This window comes from Hoplias malabaricus, chromosome Y (genome assembly GCF_029633855.1).
Source record: "Hoplias malabaricus isolate fHopMal1 chromosome Y, fHopMal1.hap1, whole genome shotgun sequence".
NCBI classification, from domain to species: Eukaryota; Metazoa; Chordata; class Actinopteri; order Characiformes; family Erythrinidae; genus Hoplias; species Hoplias malabaricus.
In genome coordinates, this window is record NC_089820.1 from 63,640,556 (window position 1) to 63,663,073 (window position 22,518).

Consider the following 22,518-nt stretch of genomic DNA (forward strand, 5'->3'; position numbering starts at 1 on the left):
TAAAACTAGGTAGTATTTTTACCTTAAAATTTCAGCTTCAAAATCGCTTTACTGAGGTGTAACAGTGAGAACAGAGCGTCTGTCATTGCTACTCAGGGCTCAACACAGCTGAAACACCATTATGTAACTTTGGAGGAGGGTAGGAACAAACCCACTCCATTTCCACCTTGATTTCGGAACAGTTATTTACACTCTGCAACTGTAGGGGGAGCCCAGGAGCAAAACTTGTGATCCAACAGAGTGTGCCTTTAAAGGCTAAGCACCAGCTCTATGAAAGTGTCAAACAAATAACTACAGTGGAGTTTGAGTTCCTACCTTGTGTTTATTGATAGTCAGAAAACATGTTATTTCTTACTAATTGAAGGAATAAGGTTTAAAAGACCGTTGGTCCCGTCACCCCCCCCCCCCCCCAAACGGTGTTGGGAAACTCTAATAGGCGTCTTGCCTGTGACGTAGATGGTGGACAACAACTCTAGAAGTTGCACTTAATTTAATGCAAAATGAGGAAAAGGTGTGTTGTTTTTGGCTGCAATCATTCAATGTACAGTGGGACATCTGTGAACAAATGGCCCAAAGATCCCAAAATATCCAGAAAATGGACTAAATTTGTCCACTTTAAACGGGCACTTTGGAAAGGACCCTCCGCTCACTCCGTTATCTGTAGCTCATTTCACTGGCACTTTTCCAACAATATGGGCATGTAAGGACACCAACGAAAGGTGTTCAAGAGCCTCTGTAACATGGAGGTAAACAGGGTGAGGACACTCACTTCGCCTGTTTTAGTTGGTGTTAGTTAACGTTAGCTTGACTCGCTAAACTCGGTGGCTCAGATTATACTCGGCTACGTAGCTGCATTACGGAGGTTTATAGTGTCGGATGAATTAGAGTTCGATCAAATTTACAAGAATAACGGTACCTCTACATTTGAGTTTAGCTTATTGCTGGGCTATTGTCATGAATAATGTTGGTTATTTAGCTAGATACTGTCATAACAGTCGGTCATAACGGTGTTTTACCGCGGCGTTGTTCAGCTGTTGTCCACCAGTGACGTCACGGTCGCGTTCGAGAATTTCCGTAGCGAGGTCGGGTTTTTCCGTCAATTTAATAAAATTGTCAGTTTTAAAGCAAATTAAGCTGCTATTTTCATTTTAATTCATACTTATATATGTCAGTAACTACAATAATGTGGAATATTCATGGAGGTCCATTAAGTGGTGCTTAGCCTTTAAATATACGTTCTTGATGAATTGCTTTAATTATTACTTTACAACTGAGAACTAGAGAGAGAACTGAAAAAAAGAAGAAACACATTGGTATGATCTCAAAAATGTGCATGTGCTTGTTGTAACAAAGTCCATGTAAACTAAGCGAACTTTAATGTAAAGTATTGTAAAAGTGTGCAAATATCATGACTCATTTTTAAATCAAAATTAATCACTAAATTATCAAACGTCGAATAAAACCAACAGTCCCAGCCCTAGCATTAAAACTATTACCCAAACATTAACTTCAAATTACAGCAATCAAAGCTAGACTTTTTAATAGGAACAGCTCCTAGTGTTCCATACTGTAGCAGGGGTTGTGTTTAATATATTACATATGTCAACAATAGCAAAATATATAAATACTAAATAATGTTGTGACACTTGCAGCTGCACGATGAAAAGGGCACTTCTCTGAAAATGTAACAGTAGCAGCATCAAATCTATTTTAAATTTGTGCCACGGCATCATTGATCATAAATTATGCTCCTGACCCCAACATTTTATTGGCACTCCTACAGTTTCAAGACTTTGGTACCCCTTAATAACAACGATAATGAGTTTAATTAGGCACAACAAGTGTGGGCCTTCAGCATCCTCCCTCTGTTGTTCAGGGCCTAGAAGCCACTGCAAATCCACAGACTGCAAGCCACTGCCAGCTGACAAAACTGTTTAGTCAGCAGTCATGCTCAGGCTCAGAGAGAAGAGGGCTGGGGGATGGAGGGATGGAGGGGCGGGTGAAGAGAGGGAGGCCCTGCAAATCTGTTTGGGATTTGTCTTCCCTCATTCTCTTCTGCAAACACAAAAAAAAGGGATCCTTCCCTGAGCAAACATGACAAGACCAAGAAATTAACCGTTCCACACTCGGGTGAAGAGACTAGAGATGTTTACAGACGCATTACAGCTCCGCCTGCTAACTTTTCATCATGGCGCAGAGGAGGAGGTTACTGTAGCCATTGTTTTTAACTTCCTTCATTCACACATGCTGCCTTCATTTCCTGTTATCCTTCTCCCATCTTACTGAATCTGACGCCATTAAACCTGCTTCCCTCTAATATTTTAAACTGAAACATAACTGCTATATTTAATGCATGCAAACCTTCACACAATATATAGCCAGCCTTGTGTATACATATTTAATGATAAATAAGCAGCCTAAACTTCGCCTACAGCAGCAGAGCTCAAGTTAATCAGCCTAGATAAAATGAATCACTGCTATTCTCAAAGTCTGCACTGGCAAACATTCATTTCATCAGGCTAATAGTAGCTTTAGACACTGGGTTTGAGATCCAAGTATGACGGCAGCTCCTCTGAGCCACACAGGTACAGCCTGTCTCTACCCCCTCTCTCTCTCTCTTCACCCCACCACCTAACCAGGCCTCCAATCCCCTACCAGGCTGAGGAACATAATCTTATCTAAAATAGACAGGTTAAAAATAGCTGCAGCCCGAAACAGGATGCCCATCTCTACCCTGAACAAGTGAGGAGATCACCCATCACTAGTAGGAAAAGTACAAGGCACACATGGCAGTATGTCCATCCCTCCATCTCTGCATCCACTCCTGATTTTAAGAAGAAACCACAGTAAGATAAGGATGGGACTAATAGTGATTACCACTTTAAATGCATTTCCTTTGCACTCTACTTCACTTTCTTAAAAGGAGCAGGAAGTCACTTTCTAGCACCAAAATGCTGCTTTGTAGTCCCTAAAGAAACCGGGTTATGCTCCACAGAGCAGCCCCCTACACGTGGGCGGCCATGTTTACAACAGGAAAACAAGCTGCTAGGTGTCAGTGTAATGGCTGCTTTATGACGAGGAGAAGAGTCAACACTGGAGAAAATAACTGGTTCCAAAATGGCTCCCTATACACTATTCCCTGCATTACTGACTATGTAGTGCACTATTATTCAGAACGGAATTCAGGAGGATAGTAAATCATTTCAGACACTACCTCATGCAGGTTTTTACCAAACTTTGCAGTATCTTATGGGTATCCATTATTCTCTAGGGTACATCAATTGTACACTGCTTATTGCATTGTTTGAGTGCAGTTTGTTTTCAGACACAACTATAGAATGGAGGAACCCCATAATGGTGCTCTATATAGTGAATAAGGCAAAGCTTCATACAGAATGAAAAAACAGTCTAAACCATAATTGTACTGAACTTAACGAACCACAAGACTGTTCCTAATGATTTGTGAGAAAATACACCTCTTTACTCGACACGGTGACGTCAGAACTATGTTAGTACTCTATCCATCCATCCATTATCTGTAAGCACTTATCCAATTCAGGGTCACGGTGGGTCGAGAGCCTACCTGGTATTAATTGGGCGCAAGGCAGGAATACACCCTGGAGGGGGAGCCAGTCCTTCACAGGGCAACACACACACACACTTACACATTCACTCACACCTACGGTCACTTTTGAGTCAACGTGTGTTTTTGGACTGTGGGAGGAAACCGGAGCACCCGGTAACCCACGCAGACACAGGGAGAACACACCACACTCCAGCGGGAATCGAACCCACAACCTCCAGGCCCCTGAAGCTGTGTGACTGCGACACTAACCTGCTGCGCCACCGCGCCACCGTGCCACCCCTATGTTAGTACTCAATCATATCAAATCAAATATAGAACTTCATATATATGGAAAATATTCCAAATCAATATTATAACTTTACTTTGTATTATAACATTTTATATTGGTCAGATACCAGCCAAGTCACCTGTTGCTGTGCTGTGAAAAGGCACGAAAATGTAACTGCCAAAAGGAGCCAAAATAACTATATCCATGACCACAGGGAGTGTCTGATTGTGTTCACTTCTACTGAAGATGACAAACTGAGGGATTACTTTTCACACGTGCTTCACAACACTTATTTAATGCCTGAATTAAGTCCTAAAGAGCGGATTGTTATGTAATCATTGTCACCTAGACTGCAGTTTTGGTTGTGAATTTGACGACGAAAGAGCAAACGTAATACAGAGCCTTTCTCTACACTGCATCGGTATCTGACCCTCAGACTGGCCGCTATCTATTCAGCCTTGCCGACTCCCTGCTGGGGGAAACACAGGAGATTACAGCCTGTCTGCTCCTCAAGCATTACTTCAACAGCCTCTCAGCTTCACATCTTCAGGACTGTTTTAGTTTTTATTATCTGAATTGGATGTAATCAACTTGAATAAACAACTCTCCATCCTGAGTCAACTGGGGCCTTTCAGTGGCAAAGAACAACCAACTTACACTTGCTACTCATTGTTTTCTACCTCATTGAAATATTCTGTAATTTCCGTCTCCATATGTTTTAAGTTAAGAAATAAAACTCAGCACATTACGTAATGCTGAACATGCTATTTGCATGTCCTTCAACTTCACCAGCCCCAAGTGGAGCTGCATGGATGGCGATGCATCTGCAGGCCTCCCTGAGATGAGTGTAGAATTTCGTAAAGGAATGTGAACTGCTCGTCCAGATCTGCTCTTTCTGTGTCTCCAAAGACAGAGACCGAAGAAAGGATGAGGGGGAAAAGGCGAAGGGTGCACTGCATCAGAAAAACCTCACAAATATGATGCAAAACAAGCAGAAAAACAGCTGCACTGGAGCACTTGGAAACATGTGTTTCAACTCGTCTATGTCGTCCAAGCCTGAAACTACTCCACGTGCTTCTTAAAGGGGTGTTCTGTTACTAAAACTAGCTTTTGATATTTGCTGTGTTAAGTAATAATAACCTGCATCTCTCAGTCCCAGTCAGTGTTTGTGTCCATCAGTGTTATTATAACACGAGCAGGCGACATGCAAATGTCATACTATCGTTTTTATCCGACATATCTTCAACTAAACACATGTGATATTCAGTAGCTTTTAAACATAAATAAATAATCAAACAAACTAGCAATAAATAGCAGCCTAAACACAGCAGTTTCCCCACCTTCGTGGTATATCTTCCGAAGGGGGTTTTCTAGTCTTGTCTTGAAAACCAGAAAATCTGGCTCTAGTGATTGCAATAGAACCACAATAGGACTTGAGTAGGCATGTTTACAACAGATCGTAAAAGTGAGATGTCTTCACTTTGGCCAGAGAACCCCTTTAATTCTGTCTCTGAACAATTCTCACTACAATGTTCAATATGTATTACCAGAATGGTCATAACTATTATCCGCCATTAAGAAATCCAATGACGTAACACTGAAGTAAGGGCTATTAGCTTTCCAACTCACACTCATAGTGCTTTTTCACACTTTCAAATAGAACTGGGTGATATAGTTATTTGTTTCTTGTTGTAGCTAATACTGTTATTGTTATAACATGCTTTTGTGGTCATCATCAGTGACTACATCACACATACAAACTAACCTGTCCTTGTATTTAGAATAAATAGCTTTAAATATGGCATTATTTCTGTAGGTGTCATCTTTATATGCTATAACTGCCACAACACCAAACTGTGTATCAAATTACATCATGAGAAAGGGGCTTGATAGCATTTTAATCAAGGGTGTGTCTATGAATAGCCTGGGGTGGGCGTTACACACTTAGATGAATCACATGCCCATCCAATAAAAACTTTAGAAAAACCATCTGGACACACACACACACACATTATATATATGTATATACACACACATGTTTATGTAAAGGACATGTAAGAACACTTCTGGGAGTAAGAATTGTGGGACAGGGTTCCTATTTTAAAATTAAATGATGCTGAATCCACTTCTACTCAGTCCACAGCCTCCTCAGCCAATAGGAAGCTGGTATGCAGTGGTGGCCACTCCCTTTTATTAATATTGATGTTACTGAGAACAGCATTCAGTTTTGATATGCATTCTGTACACAGAAGCTTTAACAGTCGATATTAGTTTGTGAAGTTGAGCTTCTGTTAATAAAACAGATACGCCTTCAGCTCTTGGAAAGGCCTGCTATTTTTAATGCAAAAATGTACCAGATAAGTGTTATACTAATGTACAATATATTTCAATGCAATATATATCAGCAACTAGCCTTTTACTATACTTCTGAGTCAACAAAATACGGGAGAATGACCCACTACTGAATGTCTCAATGCTAACATCTTCTCTAGCTGCTAAGTGGCTGCTGTGTCAACTTCCTCTTTTCACAACTTGTGCTACATTCCCAGCTAAGCTTTACTTCAGGGGAAATAAAGACACTGTACATGACGTGGACGTGTCCTCCAGCAGCAAATATCGAATAAGCGAAAGAGAAGTGCGAATGGCAAATGTCCTGACAAGGTCAACACAGAAAGGGAAGCGTGTTCACCAGCAACTAATGTTTCCCCTCCTCCTCCTCCTCTCAGACCCACACGTTGGCTCAGAGCAAAGTACGAAGATGTTGGATGCTCGGAGCACGAAGTTAAAACTCTTTTTAACTCCGTATTACTCGACCCAAAGTGAAATATAATCGCACTTTGAAGAACATAGGGGCACAACTCGGTGTCCGTGGAACATTTTCGTCGTGTTTTCAACAGGTAGCTGAAGTAGGCGAGGGCAGCACATTCCTACTAGTGATGTGTCGTTCGCGGAGTCGACTCTTTGAACCGACTCAGGCGAAGACCACTCGCTTGTATTATTTATTTATTTATATTGTGAATGTAGACAGGATAGTAGGACTTTTTCAATTAAAGTCATTCTAACGTTGAACATTTTATAAACCGTGTAATAACAACATCTGGAAATGGTTAACAACACTCATAAAACCGTCAGATTCAAGAAGAAAACTCACTAAACGCAGAACTAGAAACACTACATCATATTTTGAAAATATAAATCCATGCCTTTGTCGATATTGACTCCAGCAGGAACCTTCAAAACACATTAATGCGTCCAATGTCTTCATCAACACAATTAGATACTTTTAGGGACAAAAATAAAGGCTCTGAATACTACTGATTTAAAAAGTCTCAATGAGTCGACTCTGAGTCATTTAATTTGATTCAGTGAAAGAGCCGGAATGCCCATCACTAATTCCTACACGCGTTAGGATGAGAGAATGAAAGTTAGGCAGCACTCAGACAAGGAAGAAGAGAAAAACGAAAACTTTTAGACTTCCCCATGTAAAAACCTATCATGTTTGTTACTCCTTACTCCCCAAAAGTGGCTCTAGGGGGAAAAGGAGAACGTAAACACGGCAGAAAGTTGAGAAAAGTGGGTGAAAGAAGTTAAGCATTAACTTAACGTACTTACGTTTGAGGAGTTGCCCGTGGTAGTTGCAGGCGGATGATGATGAGGAGGAAAAGAGGAGGATGGACTTTTAAAAAGAGAGAGGGGAGAAAATAAAATGCAAACTTGTTCCGGAGAGAGAGAGAGAGAGAGAGAGAGAGAGAGAGCAGCGTCGAGAGCAAAATGGCGTTTTGGAGGATGTGCAAAAAGTTCGCCAACTATCTCCTGCTCTTACCAGCCTCGCGCGAGCGGCACCGTCGAGCGAGACGCCGAGCACGAAAGCGAAAAGTCACTTTTCTGGCTTTTTTCTTCGTGTCTCCGAGTCGGGAGCGAGGCGCTGCTCTCTAAACCTGATAAGCGGACGCATCACGTGTCCTAGTCTCCAAGGGGACGTGCAGTGAGAGGCTCAGTGAAGCTGGAGCATCTCTACAGCAGGGGGCTGACCAGAGGAGGGGGCCAAACTTCTGACTACACCCAGATACTTCACTGACAACACCACCGAACCCATTTTACACACGCACGATCTGGTTGAAGACTCACTTGATAGAAGTTACAAAAGCCTTTATGTTGATTTGTTTTTAACATTATCCAAAAATAGTAACCTTTATTTTGTTCATATAAATGGCGCGAAGTATGAATTAACTTCTTACAAAATGTTGCTTCTTCCTGTAAAGACACTTTACAGCATTGTTTACCAGTTGTTCCAACCATGTCAATTTTATTGTTTTTTTTTTCTCAGAGAAATCGAAATAAAGCTCCCTGCAGTCATCTATCTATCTATCTATCTATCTATCTATCTATCTATCTATCTATCTATCTATCTATCTATAACACATCTGAGAATAAGCAAGTAAACTCCACCCACATTAAGCCCCGCCCCAAAAGTTAGCAGAATTGCATCTTTAGCTTTATGACATAAGAAACCCTTGTTGTCTGAGTCTGTGGTTTTTAGAATGCTACCGATTCAGAACAGAAACACCCAGCCATGGCTTATTTCACACATGTTAATACTTCTAGCGCAACACAGTTCTTTTTAACAAACTTAAACATTTATATTCAATGTAGGTGGACTTTCTACATTATGTTTTCCAACATTTGTTCTGCTTAGACATCAGTGGCTATGCTAGCAGTCAGGATTTATATTCCCCATTGCAGGGGTGTTCCCAGTGTTTGTGAAATGCATGCTGGGTATTGTAGTGTGAGGACTGATGACCAATAATACAAAAAAAACTACCCCAGTCTGTGACAGATTGATGTAATGCTACTTTATAAAATATAACACAGAGCAAATAAAAGGTAAGATATAGTGAGGTGTTTGTTTTGAAGAATCACAAAACATGTTTAATGTGATTTGTAACTGCTAGCATATTACAGCTATGGCGCTGGAATTTTGGGTTTTCACTAATACGTAATCGGCTATGGTGCTATAGCTAGCCAACATAAGCTAGCTAGCTGTATAGCCATCTTGTCATAGAATTGTATTAGAACATGGATGTTTACTTTTCTCTTAAAATCTACCTGTGTCTGTTATTTTTTATTCTTATATTTAAGGTATTACCAGATGCTTCATAGAACCCTCTCCTCTCTTTGCACTTTCCATGTGCTTGAAAATGAAACTGGTTAATATGCAGACTGCTCCAAAAGTGTAGAGAATTAACACATAATGTAAATAAGACACAGTGAATTTTATGTAGCCCTAAACATCCACAAACACTTCTAACAAAGATTATCCAAGCTAAATTTAACCAACATGATTAGCATTAGCATACTCTTCAGCAGAGAGCATAATTCAGTTCAAAGCAGTTCCCATCAGCTGTTCATAGAGCAAAAACTACTTGAAATGTTATACCAGCTTTAAGTCAATATTCCATTTTGGATTTTCGTTTATCTTGAAGTGACATTAAATTTTTTAAATAGTTTTTTTTATTCTTTTATTTCTCTCAGAGTTTAGCTAATGATAAAACTCCTGTAGCAGTAGGCATTTACCATACAGTAACACAAATCTTGCATTAATAAAACACATTATAGATCAATGTGTGAACAGTCAAACACGCTTGGCGGAGTTGCTAAGCTTGAATCTGTTGTTCTGGTTTACCACAAAAGGAGCACACTTACATCTATATTCACTTTTGGGCTACAGCCTGAAACAGTTTGGAGCTGCATTTACAGTATCTCAGACTACATATTAACATAAAGTAAGTGAACAAAAAAAATTGCAACTTTATATAAGGGACTAAAAGAAATTCAGATAGAAATGAATCATGACTGTACTGTTAACAACTGGCCATTTAAGGCTGCTTAACAAAGTTATGCACTATTTGTATTAGATGTTATAGCTGTGGCAAAGCCTGCTCAGTTGTGTAAGTTGCCCTTTATGCTGACGCTGACCTACAAGCACTTATATTCAGGCTGTAATTTAGATAGGCAGGCCTGATAAATAAAGGTAAATAAATAACTCTAATACAGAACAGACTTGTTTAGAAATCGCCAAACAGATCTGAATATGTTCATAGACGACTAGCTTGGCGTATGGGGCAAATACAACAGAAGAATATCCAACTACTTAATAATGGAATAGTGAACTCCCTGTGGCACTGTAGCTTTATTTGCAACAAGAACAAGTTTTTATCACGTTCCAATGGTGTGATAAGATCAGTAGTAATCTAGTAATAGGAAGATTTAAATACATAAGGCTATTTTCTATAATCTTCTCTTGCTGCATCTTCTTTCAGCACAGAAAAAAAACAAACAATAACAAATGAGCATTTTAGACAAGCGCTTTTTTTGTGTGTGCTTGTTGCACGTATGGGCGGCACGGTGGCGCAGCATGTAGTGTCGCAGTCACACAGCTCCAGGGACCTGGAGGTTGTGGGTTCGATTACCACTCCGGGTGACTGTCTGTGAGGAGTTGGTGTGTTCTCCCTGTGTCTGTGTGGGTTTCCTCCGGGTGACTGTCTGTGAGGAGTGTGGTGTGTTCTCCCTGTGTCTGTGTGGGTTTCCTCCGGGTGACTGTCTGTGAGGAGTGTGGTGTGTTCTCCCTGTGTCTGCGTGGGTTTCCTCTGGGTGCTCCAGTTTCCTCCCACAGTCCAAAAACACACGTTGGTAGGTGGATTGGCGACTCAAAAGTGACCGTAGGTGTGAGTGAATGTGTGTGTGTCTGTGTTGCCCTGTGAAGGACTGGCGCCCCCTCCAGGGTGTATTCCCGCCTTGCGCCCAATGATTCCAGGTAGGCTCTGGACCCACCGCGACCCTGAATTGGATAAGGGTTACAGATAATGAATGAATGAATGAATGAATGGATGTTGCACGTATGATCCCAAGAACAACATATACATATAAGCTTCATGATATAGTTGATACGGAGCCTCTTCTCTGTAAACAGCACCAGGACATTTACAAGAAACTAAATCTCAGGGGAAGACGGAACAAGACAATGACCTAAAAACAAGACACTGTACTAAACCTATTATAAACATGATCAGCATCGTATGGGGGACCCGCTCCATGGAGACTGCGCTGGCTCATTCTGGGCCTCCAAAGCAAAGCAGATATGTCAGTTGCAACGTATGGAAAAAAGTAAAAACCAAACAAATTTACTCTCATAAACACTGTTTGTCGTCTGTGGTGGTTGACCATCTGAATGTGCACAGTGCATAGGGTGATAATTTACTTTTAAGGTACGGTTGGAGGATGCATAGTGGACAATGAAAACAATGAGGTGGCAGCAGGCCTCAGCATGTATGTGTGTGTGTGTGTGAGAGAGAGAGAGAGGGTGAGAGAGTGACTAAGAGTATAAATTGCCACTAGAGTGCAGTCTCTCCACTAGGAGGCTTCCTTACATAACCATACAAACACGACCTTGTATTTGTACACTAAGTAATGTCTCCGACCTACAATGACCTGAATAATTGCCTCTGGCCTACATAATGTTTTTCATCCTGAGAAAATGTCCAAGTCGTCAGCTGCTCTCAGATTGGCTCGTTACACACGGATTTGGACGCCACACCAGAGGAAGCTGAAAAAGACCCTTATGTAATATTTAATATGAATATAGACATTAATAGAATCAATAAACGATTCTTTATGAGGCTTTTCACTCACTTCTACCAGAGACCACATATAGATACCACTCCATAATATTTTCCAATAGAATCAAGTTGCAGGTTATGTGTGTATTCAGGTTTACAAATGCAAGCCAATGCACTGAAAAAAAAGATTATAGCTCAAGTGCAGTGCTTATTAAAGAGCTTTGCATTGAAATAATGAGTCAGCAAAGTGTACAGGCTGAATTTTTTTGACAATGCTGCCACCTGGAGGCCTAAATGATGCCGTTATCTCTCATGACTCCAAACACAACCTAACTTGCTTCCTCATTTATTTCCAGCAGCTGTTCCTGTGGTCTTCGTGGGTCCCAGTGACTGTGTGCAGTGACAGGGACACTGTACAGTGCTTTACTGAGACGTAAAGCTGAACTCCTAAAATGAGTGAACTATACTTTAAGGGGCACCCATTGCACACACAGACAACAAACTGTGAACATGCTGCTCGTGCAGTGTCCATATATAGTCATGTGGAGCAGCTGCACTTGAGCTTACTGTCACCATTCTCTCTTTCAAATGTCAACGTTGCCTTGGGGGGCCCTCCTATTCTTGCCAATGTTGGATACTCTCGCTTTTCAGTTTTCTGTCCTTGGTCTTTCACCATCCGTATGTAAGTGCATTGCCTTGCAGTTCCTCAGCAAATGAAAGATTCACAAGTGTAATTTGAGAAATCTGAGACATGCCCATGATCTAACATCCTTTCACAGCTTTGGTTCTCATGCAGAAGTGTGACGTATCTGGTGTTTCTCATGTTTCTCACACTGTGTTAAGCTCCTGTGATAAGCTCCTGTTAGCCACAGTACGCTGTGGGTAATGCATGGTACCACAGGATGTGGGGCACATCTTTTTTTGTTGTTGTTCTAATTCCATGCACACCTTGAATATCCTCTTCTGTCCTCTTTGTGCGTAAAATGAATCTGAGTGGAAATAATTAATGTCATAAACTCTTCCTAAAACTTGCTAATGCTAATATATTTTGGTGGAAGAACAAAGAATATTTCTCAGTAACTTTTTACTTGTCAGTATTTTTACAACACATTATATACAATATTGCCATGTTTTTAAAAAAACATATTATTTTGGCATCATTAAGCCAACTTTTAAAAGTCTCAGCCAGTGATGGGACCAGAATGGTAATTATGGTAATGGTAATGGTAATGAATATGTCTATATTTGCATGCTACATAGACTGTTACTGGGCTGCCCACATGTATCTGACAGAAGAAGCCCACCTAGGTCTTACTAACAGCCCATGTATTAAGCCACTCATAGCCCATGTCCACCTTGAGTTCGCATAGTCCATGTTCAATCCATGCGGCCCACTGAAGTTACTCGGGGTGGGATCAGGAAAGTAATCAGGAACACCACCAAAGCAGTTGATGGTGAAATAGCTCCATCTGTTGGCAACTATAATGCATTTACCATTATTTCTTTTATCCCTTGCATTGTTTGAAGTCATGACATTAAACACTTATGATCGTAGTTTTACAAAAGCACTGGGTTGTTTTGTGAGATGTTTGGCGCCCGTCCAGTGGAGGGCAGTAATAGAAATCATCAAGAGTGTTGGACCTGGCTCCCAGAGCCTTTTTCGTTCTGTAAAAATAGCTCCACCGTTTTCATTCAAATCATTACCTCACTATATCAAAAAGCAGGATTTCTGTTAGCCAGGTAGCTTAAGCTCAGTTTTGAGGACTGTCCATTTAGAAATTCCTCTGTTTCTATACGATAGGCTTGACTTTAGGCTTAAGCTAATCTGGCTAACAGAAATTAGCGGTGGTGTACTGCCAGCTCTTGCGAGGATGTTAGTAGTTCACTCCTTTTGTTTCCCTCACACTCGTCTTTTATATACACATATTAACTGAAATTATTTTATGTTAAATATCTATAAAAATCACTGCTATTGGTCATTAGCTTTCTTATTGGTCCACAGTCAATAACAGCAACTAGTATCACTTTTTAAATTATGATATCTGTTACTCACGCCATCTTTGAACTAAACTGTATATGTTTATGTATTTATTTTATGAAATACATAAATAAATACATTTATAAACTGGATTCCTATGCCTTCCTTTTGTGAATCCAAGCGGTGGGCGTGACCAGCATATGACTCCGCCCCTCTCCAGCTCCCCATAAGCCCCAGTCAGAGCGAGAGGTTGGGTAAGAGACGGATTCTCATCACAGACTTCACACAGCGTGGATGAAACCGGATTAAACTCTACATTCTGATGGTTTCATGAACCATAGGATGGGATTTACTTTAACAGATAGATACACCTCACTTTTCTTTCTGTTGGAGTTAGGTAAGCACCAGCTTCCATTTTTTACTATTAATATCCATATTAGATTTTTGAAATGTAATCAACTTAGTCCTGAGAAAAAGACATCCCTGTTTAATGATGTGAAGTGAAGGAAGGCACAAAGAATCTGTAGATGTGTTCACGTATTTGCAAATGAACATTCCTTCTGTACAACATTTAGAAATCCATCTGGAGTGTAACCCCACCAAATGTCAGCAGTTTAGACCAATCAGAACAATGCACTTTTTATTTGCCTCTCAATGCTAAATATTTGAATTAGCTGAAAAAATCAATCTGCTTCTTTTGTTGTGTAACTAAAACTCTTAACTGAGAGGGATTCATATTAATGATTTGTTTTACTGAATTTATAACTTAATTAATTACTTAAATAAATAATTAATTAATTGTATTCATTTATTCATGCATTTATTTTCCGCATCCATTTAATTTTGATCATTTAATTTTGATGATTTTCATTTGAATCATTGACTTTCCTTCCCTTATTTATATAAAGCATCTAATTTCATTAATGTTATTTTAAATATTATTTTTATTCTGGATTATATTAACTAACAATGACTTTTACACAGAACTAATACAACAATCAGATAGAAAACATACTGAAGACCTCCATATAGGGTTCATAGATGCGCTCATGATGTTCTGAATACCATCAAAGCCTCACAGAAATGTTCCAGCATCTAGTGTAAAGCTTTACTAGAACATAGAAGCTGTTAATGCAGCAAAGGGAACACAAATAACACATTAATGCGCTTAATTTCTGCAAAAATGACGGATGTGTAACTGGCAAGTTTTTTTTTCCTTTTCTTACTTTTAAAATTGACAAAGTACTAGCACAGTGGACAACCACATGTCCTTGAAATCAAGTAGAGCATGCAAAGGATGAGTCACAGTTCTGAGAGAAATGAAAAGCATACCAACCTTATTGAACAATGGTCTGTAAAATCACATTTTTTTTATGTATAATGCTTTTCAATCTGCCATCGCTATTTATTTCCTAATGGCAGAAATTCCTTCCTCTTTTCAGTGTCTTTACTCCAGGTGACGAGCTCGGGGACATGTGAAGGCGTGTTCAAAGGCTTTTCAGACTGTTTGCTGAACCTCGGAGAGAACATGGTCAACTATCCGCAGGAGCTGGACGACAGGGAGAACCTGCAGACCATCTGCTCGTAAGTACGACCGTAACGAACATGAACAATGTTGTGTATGATTAAGGTGGCTTCACTCACATACTATACGTATTTGCATACACATTCAAGGTTAGTTTATAATCCTCCACAAGGTGGTGCCACTCACTCTCATCTGGGAACTGCTCCACTAGGGGGTGCTATTAATTGCTTTGCCCCAAATATATTTTTTAGTCTTGCTTGGAGAAGCAGCAATGTCTTTCACATATGCTCCATGATGTTTTCAAACATGCAAACAGTAGCACACTGTAGGTCCAATCACCCATGGACAGCCCTTATAGTTAGTAAATTAATTTCAATTGCAAACACAGTTTGTATAAATTCCATAGAAAATAATTAGGTTGGGATAACCAAGTACAGCTCTACATGAGACTAAATTCACTATGCCCTATGCTAAGCATGGGATAGAGGTCTATAAAGCTCCACAACATTGCTGAGGAGTAATGGACCCACATTCTTTAAACTGATGGAGCTCCTTACTGTATATTAGGATGAGTTGGAGTGCCTCCAATGCTCCCCAATCCAGTTTTGAAGGGCTTCATACACCTCTAGCCAATGCATGTGGCTGCTTCAGAGCACCCCGTACCAACTGCTCAATACTTTACTTATGGAGTAATAGAAGCTAATGGGTGCACCATATAGGGGGTGAATTCAGAAAAATAGAGGTGGGTTCCCACCAGGCCAAGTATAATTTCCCACAGTCCTACATTTAAAGAAAAGCAAAGTTGTGGTTGGCCAATGCATTGGCATGGGTGAAATAATATCCTGCAAAATGGTAGAGGAACATTTATAGCCTGAAGTAGTTGCAAAGGATCTAAAATGAATGTTTAATATGTGCACTCCCAGTCATTCAGAGCATGGAGGATGAACTCATATCGCCTCTGTCCCTGTCCGGCTTAATTATGAAACGGCAGCAGTGTCCCGAGGGGTGTTTATTGACATAGTCTGTGTCTCCTTACCAAACTGACATGCATTTACATTTGCGTCTGAATGTGCAGTAGTTAGGAGCACTTTTATTTACAGTTAAGATCAATCTCCTGATTGAAAGGATTTTTCCTTCCTCCTGATATCGAGATATTAAGGTATGTTATACCATAAATGCCAAAACATCGACAGCTATTTTCAGGGGTTATTGGATTGGCTCCACTCTTTATCTGTGTTCTGCTGAACGACACGATTTACAGCTCGATTTACAGACCTATCATACTCTCATATTTAGATCCACACTGGCCTCCCTGGTCACTAAGTCTCTACTAGCCCCACTGGCTCTGTTAATGCATGTTCATTGCCACCAGTTACATCTGAGGTCAAAAGTGACATCATTGCTTCTGTCATATCATCACTCTGTTGGTGTCCAGTACAGTTCAGAATCCTGTGTTAGGTGGCTTTGTTAGTTTTTAAAACATTATAATATTTGGCACTTGCTTGATTAATGGCTGACATTGTCCCCTCAACTTCAATAACTGAAATATTATTAAAGGAAAATAATTGTTCATTAATTATGAAGCACTTTGATTTTAAACATGCCAATTACCATAATCTACCAACTTGCTCTTGCTCACAGATATTGGGACGACTTCCATTCCTGCGCCTCCACCGCGATTGCTGACTGCCACGAAGGTGCTGTAGACCTTTGGGAGAAACTTAAAGTCCAGTCCAGGAGTTTAAACTACAAAGGCAGCCTGTTTGAACTGTGCTCAGGAGATAATGGATCATCCAAACTCGGTTTAACTTGGACCTGGAGCCTGGAACTGACGGTTTTGTCCATAGCTGTCTCCAAGCTGGTGGCATGGCTTGTATTCTGAGTGATTATAGCATCAGTCACACGACCAATTGGACCAAACGGACATCACATTATTTGCTTTTTAGGTGCATGATGGAGGTTCTGAATCAAAAGATGCGGGCTTTGAGGAAAAACCCATGAGCCATGCCATTGGACCCGTGATATGGCACTTAATACGGAAACCTTTTTTAATGTAACAGTTACAGTATGTATGATAGGTCATCTAGACTCATAAGTAATTGCCATAAATCTATGGTTAGAAGTATTGAGGTGTTCCCTTTTGAGCAAACGTAATTTCGGACACTATTATAAGCATCATTATGAAAAATATTTACGTGTTTTTAAAGTAGGTCTAAGTGAGAAATTGTAAGATGTTTGCTGTTTGACTTAACGCAGAGCCTACACCATTTTCTGCGCAAGTGCAAATCACTAGGGCTGAATCTCAAATATCTTCCTCCACTCTCTGAGGAACACAGTGTAGTTGTGTAGTAGTATTAGTTTTATAATCTGTGAAGTGCACTACACTATATAACTGGAACTGAGAGTAGTTTGTATGCAGTTCCAGGAAAGACTCAAATACAAAACCTGCACTTTTTTCAGGCCTGTTTCTCTCTCCTCATCTGCATTTTTCCCTTGTCCCAACTTTTTATTAGATCTGGGACGTCTAAACCAATATCTCATCCGTGTTCGTCCAACTGATTGATTCAATGCATAGTTAGATTTCCAGGGAGGGGTGCATCAGGCTACGACGTATGGTATGGTGTATGATTTGCGTCCAGGCGGGACCTACGCATTGCTTACCGCATAGATTTGTCCCAGAAGCATAAACTGGCCATAAGCTAAAGTGCCGCTGCTCTGGAGTCCTATTATTTCATGCTTTCTCTGGAGAGTATTCAAGTTATGTGCGTAAAATTAAACATCTGGGTCTACAAAGTGATGTCTGCAGATTTTATCTTCACTGTGCATTTCAAACATAGAAACTTAGAATCGAAACAACACATTTACAACACATTTGGAGGATTGCAGCCCAACAGAATATCTATCTACGGAATGATATGAAGTCTTATTAGCATCAGTTTGATTTCATGAAAACATTCCTAGACCCCCCCAAATTCTCAGGAAGGATTCCTATTTAAGCATGACCTGTGCCAACAATTCAGGAGGTGTGTAGACTCCTAAGCTGTACTCGCTGGCCATCTCCCAGGTGCCAAAATACAGAACCTCTTACCTCATGCTAACCTGTGCTAACTTGTGCCCTTTTCATACTTTTTCAAACCATTCCAGGCAAGATCCAGACTCTTCACTTGTGTAAATAGTCTTATATCATGATGATAATGGTGCAACATTTGAAAGAAAACAGTAGTTCAATATATTTTTGCCTTGGGACAAAGCCTTGCATCTCCATTTATCCTAATTAGTAAATGCCAGGCTTAAAACTGCTTTAACATTAAAATAAATATGAGCTACTTTTATGCTGCAAAATTGTATGGTCCTTTAATTCTATTAAAAGTTAAATCCATATTTTAACACCACCTGCCAAGTTACTACTTTGGAGATACAAGGTTTTTCATCATCAAAAAAATGCTAAAATGATTATCAGCTGTATTTAAACAGGGGAAGCTACTAATAAACCACATTCTGTTTGAGAACAAATGGATGACTCGATTCTTACAGTTTTTATAGAAATGGATCGTCCTCAGATTTTGCCTTCCATTTTTCACTGGAGCTATGAGCTAGCATTTAGCTAACTAATGTACGAAGATACGCTCCATCTCATGGCTGTGTGGTGAAGTTCTGGAATCATACATTTTCAACTTATAAACAAGTTTCTCCTTTCACAAACCCTACTCCAGATGCGCTACATCCCTGTGTCTATTTTTAAGATGGAATTTACCCACACGCAGTAACAAAGCCTGCAGCTTCTACAACTGCTGGAGAGTGCCAAGGCTTAGTCCATCTGTCCCAATCATGTTCCTCACTGTGAAGCTGGTTAACACCTATCACAATCACTCACCTAATTAGAGGCTGACACTTTAAACTCTGTGTTAGCGGTACAGAGGTTCACAGATGTTTCGTGTCCTGTAGCCGACTGCCCCCAGACTGGGCTCATAGCTGGGTTATTAACAGGGTTATTAACACGTGCTGCACTGAGGATCCAAAATGGTCCCTAAACAAGATGCTCTGAGCGACGGGAACACATCTGCTTCTCTCTTGTGCCTCATTACGGTGATGAGGGTACAGAGACATTTTTATATCTCTGTATTATTTAATGCAGACATGATAGAGGTAAACTGAAGTAGCAAGTCATTTTAACAGGAATAATAGGAATATTTATGAAAGTGATTATTGGTTATATTTACTGTTATGCTGCTCTTTGAGTAATTCATTTTCAGCTACATACAGTGGGTCCCGTTCTGGGATGTGGCCATATTGGTGATGAATTAGCTGTAGATCACAAAAACACTCCAACAGAAGCCTAATGTGTTAAAGGATGTTCCAGAGACTCGGCTCAGTGCTGGGGGGCTTTAGACCCCACTGACCAACCCCTAGCATTGTGCATGGTGATCTTAAGCTCTAGTCCATTTCATATCACGCACCCTAAAGTTGCTGAATTCACTCTTGAGAAGGTGATGTCAACAATATTGTGGACATCTAGTGGAGCTTGACAGATCTTTTTTGTGCTGAAGGTTATTTACAGTCATCCTCCAATCAATATAACTGTACACCTTCTGAAAGCAGAGGACGTCTCAGTGTGTGCAAAAGTGGCAGAGCATCACAGTGGAGACAGAGTGCCTCCAGAAAGACACACGTCGTCAATAATTCAGCGAGAGCTGGCTGCAAACAGCTTCTCCAACACAATATTCCACTCAGTCTGACAGCAGCTCTGAGCAGCAGAATCGAGTTTCGTTCGGACATCTTTCCTACGGGCTGTTACCGAGCCTCGTCCACAAGTTTACATTTGGTTGTTCGTTGTCATTCGTGCCATGTAAAGAATCACAAAACCACATATATTCTCAAGCTACATCCCACTAAAGCCATTTGTTTCCTTTAGGAAAATACAAGAACGTTGCTGTAAACCACATGTCAACGCAGTTTTACAGCAGTGTATTTTGTTTGGAATTTTAACTGCTTAGATATGACAAGTGTAAACAGCACAATTAAAAACATTAGCGTCAGCCATCTTAAGGACTGATATTTGCTCACACATTTGTCCATTTCCCAGCTAGCAAGGTAGATCTGGGCCGATTCTGGCGGGGGGCGGTGTATAGAAATAAACTATTACAACCGATAATGAGCCAGATCTGGGCTGAGTCTGGCACTAATGGCGTGTTTCTGGCTTAAACTCGGCCGTGGTCCGGTTAGCGCGAGTTAGTTATGGCTTGCCGGACTAGGGCCGAGTCATTTGAGCCATGCCTCAGCCACAACACTCGGCCGAGTCTGTGCCGAGAGTTTCCCAGACTCGGGCAAAAACTATCGGCCAAGACAATGCCAACTCCACGTGCCGAGTGGTTTTGTTCCGGGGTGTGTGATTCGGCCCGAGTGTGGGCCGATACAATTTTGCTAGCTGGGTTATATATGACAGTATAAACATAAGCAACTTTCTACTTGCAGATTTCATACAGATTAAGTTAGCATGATGCTAATCGATGTCGTACGTGCTTCATGTAGTGCAAAACTGAAGTATCTGCACACAACTTTTCACACATCCACACACACACACACACACACACAACTAAAAGCTTGTGTGTATATATGGTGTGCACAACTTGCACTTATGTTAATTAATAGCAACAAACCAACAAAGCTAACCATAAGATAAATGAGAAAATAGTTAAATGCTAGACTGTGTGATTTAATGATCCTCATGGGATAAAAACAATACTCACATAATGTTTGCCTTATTTCTTTATTTTCTTTCAGTAAGCCAAAAAATAAACTTTGTATAATATAAAAAATCATAGAATATCATGGTTTTCCTTGACCTGTTACATTCGGTGTATATTAAATTAGTATGCATCCTGCTACATTCTATATGACAGTCTTTTCAGTTACATCCAATTTGGAGGCTTTTTCGGAGGCAGAGCAAGTTTCTAAAGCTGAGAATGTGGAACGGATGAATGCGGAGGTGCTGCTGCTGTGATCCCGAGCAAGGACACCACACAATAACCAACCATTCACAGGAGGTAGAGGGAAGTATTAGAGAGCGACAGCACATAGAGATGCGGCTGAACCAGGAGAGAATTTGAACTGTCGTTTGAATTTAAAGGTCTGGGGTCTGGTATGAGGGTTTTTACAGAAGAAAAGAGCAGACATTTCCATTATTCTGCTTCTTCTTTGTTGAGCGCATGAGGCCTTGGCCTGTCTGTGCCACGAGGCCCCTGTTCATTTGAGAGACAGGTGTGTTTATGACAGCAACTGCTTTATGCTTTTTAATGGTGCAAATGCTGTTAGCCAGAAATGTTCTATATAGTAACATAGATAAAAATAATATACTTTAAAATTGTCAGTAAATATTTATATACAGATATTTCTCGTTCATGGAACTTGAATCACAGGTTTACTTATGATTTTAATATTAATAACAATAATAGAAATAAGGGGGAAGTAGTCTGTATATCTACATGGATCTGTATTTAGTGCAGCTTCTATTGTCTTCATAGAAAAGCATTGCTGGTGGAATTAGACGCTCTGAAGCAGCTGTAAATGAAGTGCCTCCAGTGCCACTGGAGCTCCATACAATTCCTTTGGGATGTGCAGGAGCAGAGCTTATGTTGAATAGCATCCCTTTGTGGAGCAGCTCCTAAACATGAGAAACCATAAGCTTTAAAACCCTGTGTCCACTCACAGTCCACTTAGATACTCCTACCTTGTTGGTCCACCTGGTAGATGTAGAGTCAGAGACTGTAGCTCTTCTGTTGCTGCACAGTGTGTGTTGGTTGTACTCTAGTCCTTCATCAGTGGACACTTGATATTTTTATTTGGTTTAGTTAGTTATTCTCGCTCCAGCAGTGACACTGAGGGGTTTAAAACTCCAGCAGCACTGCTGTGTCTGATCCACTCGCACCACACTAAGACACCATCACGTCAGAGTCACTGCAGCTGAGAATGACCCACCACCACATCATACCTGCTCTGTGGTGGTCCTGTGGGGGTCCTGAGAATATATAACGTTATACAACTCTGATGTGTGGAATTGGTAGCGTTAAATGAGTGATAAAAATGTTAGAATATAAACGTTTGGGCATATCCTTGATCTAAATATTGAATGTACCTGATACTGAGGTTCTCCCAATTTGAGCTAGAATCACAGAGCGCTGGTGAAAAGGAGGATGTGATGAATTCTGACGTCCTTGGCACGCTTCTCGCCTTCATTCTCTTCCACAATGAATGGATTTTCTGCAGCATGAAGCACAACATACACGTCTTTTGAAATGAAGAGCAGGTAGTTGGTCTTCCACTACTGCAGTAACAGCCTCGACTTCTGGGAAGGCTTTACACAAGACGCTACATTTCCATGAGGATTTGATTGCGTTTAAGCAGTAGAGCATTAGTAAAGTCATGTGCTATTGTTAGATGATTAGTTCTGGATCACAAACACCTCTTTAATCAATCCCAAAGGTTTTGGATGGTGCTCCATCGGTCCAGAGAAGAGTTTCACAGCTCTATTACCTCAGGTGTCCCTTG

General features: G+C 40.5%; 2 protein-coding genes across 2 annotated transcripts in view; one reads left to right on the plus strand and one right to left on the minus strand.

Annotated features, from left to right (window-relative positions):
• The window catches only part of LOC136679067 (ras-responsive element-binding protein 1-like), a 43,366-nt gene extending 35,593 nt beyond the window's left edge, over positions 1-7,773 (minus strand). Inside the window, exon 1 of the mRNA XM_066657348.1 lies at positions 7,463-7,773. The gene's annotated coding sequence lies outside the window, so the exon portion shown is untranslated. The remainder of the gene's footprint in view (positions 1-7,462) is intronic.
• Positions 7,774-13,708: 5,935 nt separating this feature from the next.
• Positions 13,709-18,458, plus strand: LOC136679558 (neuritin-like). Its single transcript, XM_066658166.1, has 3 exons — positions 13,709-13,845; positions 14,891-15,032; positions 16,615-18,458. Exons 1-3 carry the CDS (start codon positions 13,779-13,781, stop codon positions 16,853-16,855), a joined length of 450 nt encoding a protein of 149 aa, XP_066514263.1. The 5' UTR covers positions 13,709-13,778; the 3' UTR covers positions 16,856-18,458.
• Positions 18,459-22,518: the final 4,060 nt, after the last annotated feature.

What these genes read in the sequence shown, in the direction of transcription:
- LOC136679558 (XM_066658166.1), top strand. Translation starts at nt 13,779, where the DNA reads ATGAACCATAGGATGGGATTTACTTTAACAGATAGATACACCTCACTT. An exon ending in TTTCTTTCTGTTGGAGTTAG is followed by an intron (nt 13,846 to 14,890) that starts GTAAGCACCAGC and finishes TCCTCTTTTCAG; the next exon opens with TGTCTTTACTCCAGGTGACG. An exon ending in AACCTGCAGACCATCTGCTC is followed by an intron (nt 15,033 to 16,614) that starts GTAAGTACGACC and finishes TCTTGCTCACAG; the next exon opens with ATATTGGGACGACTTCCATT.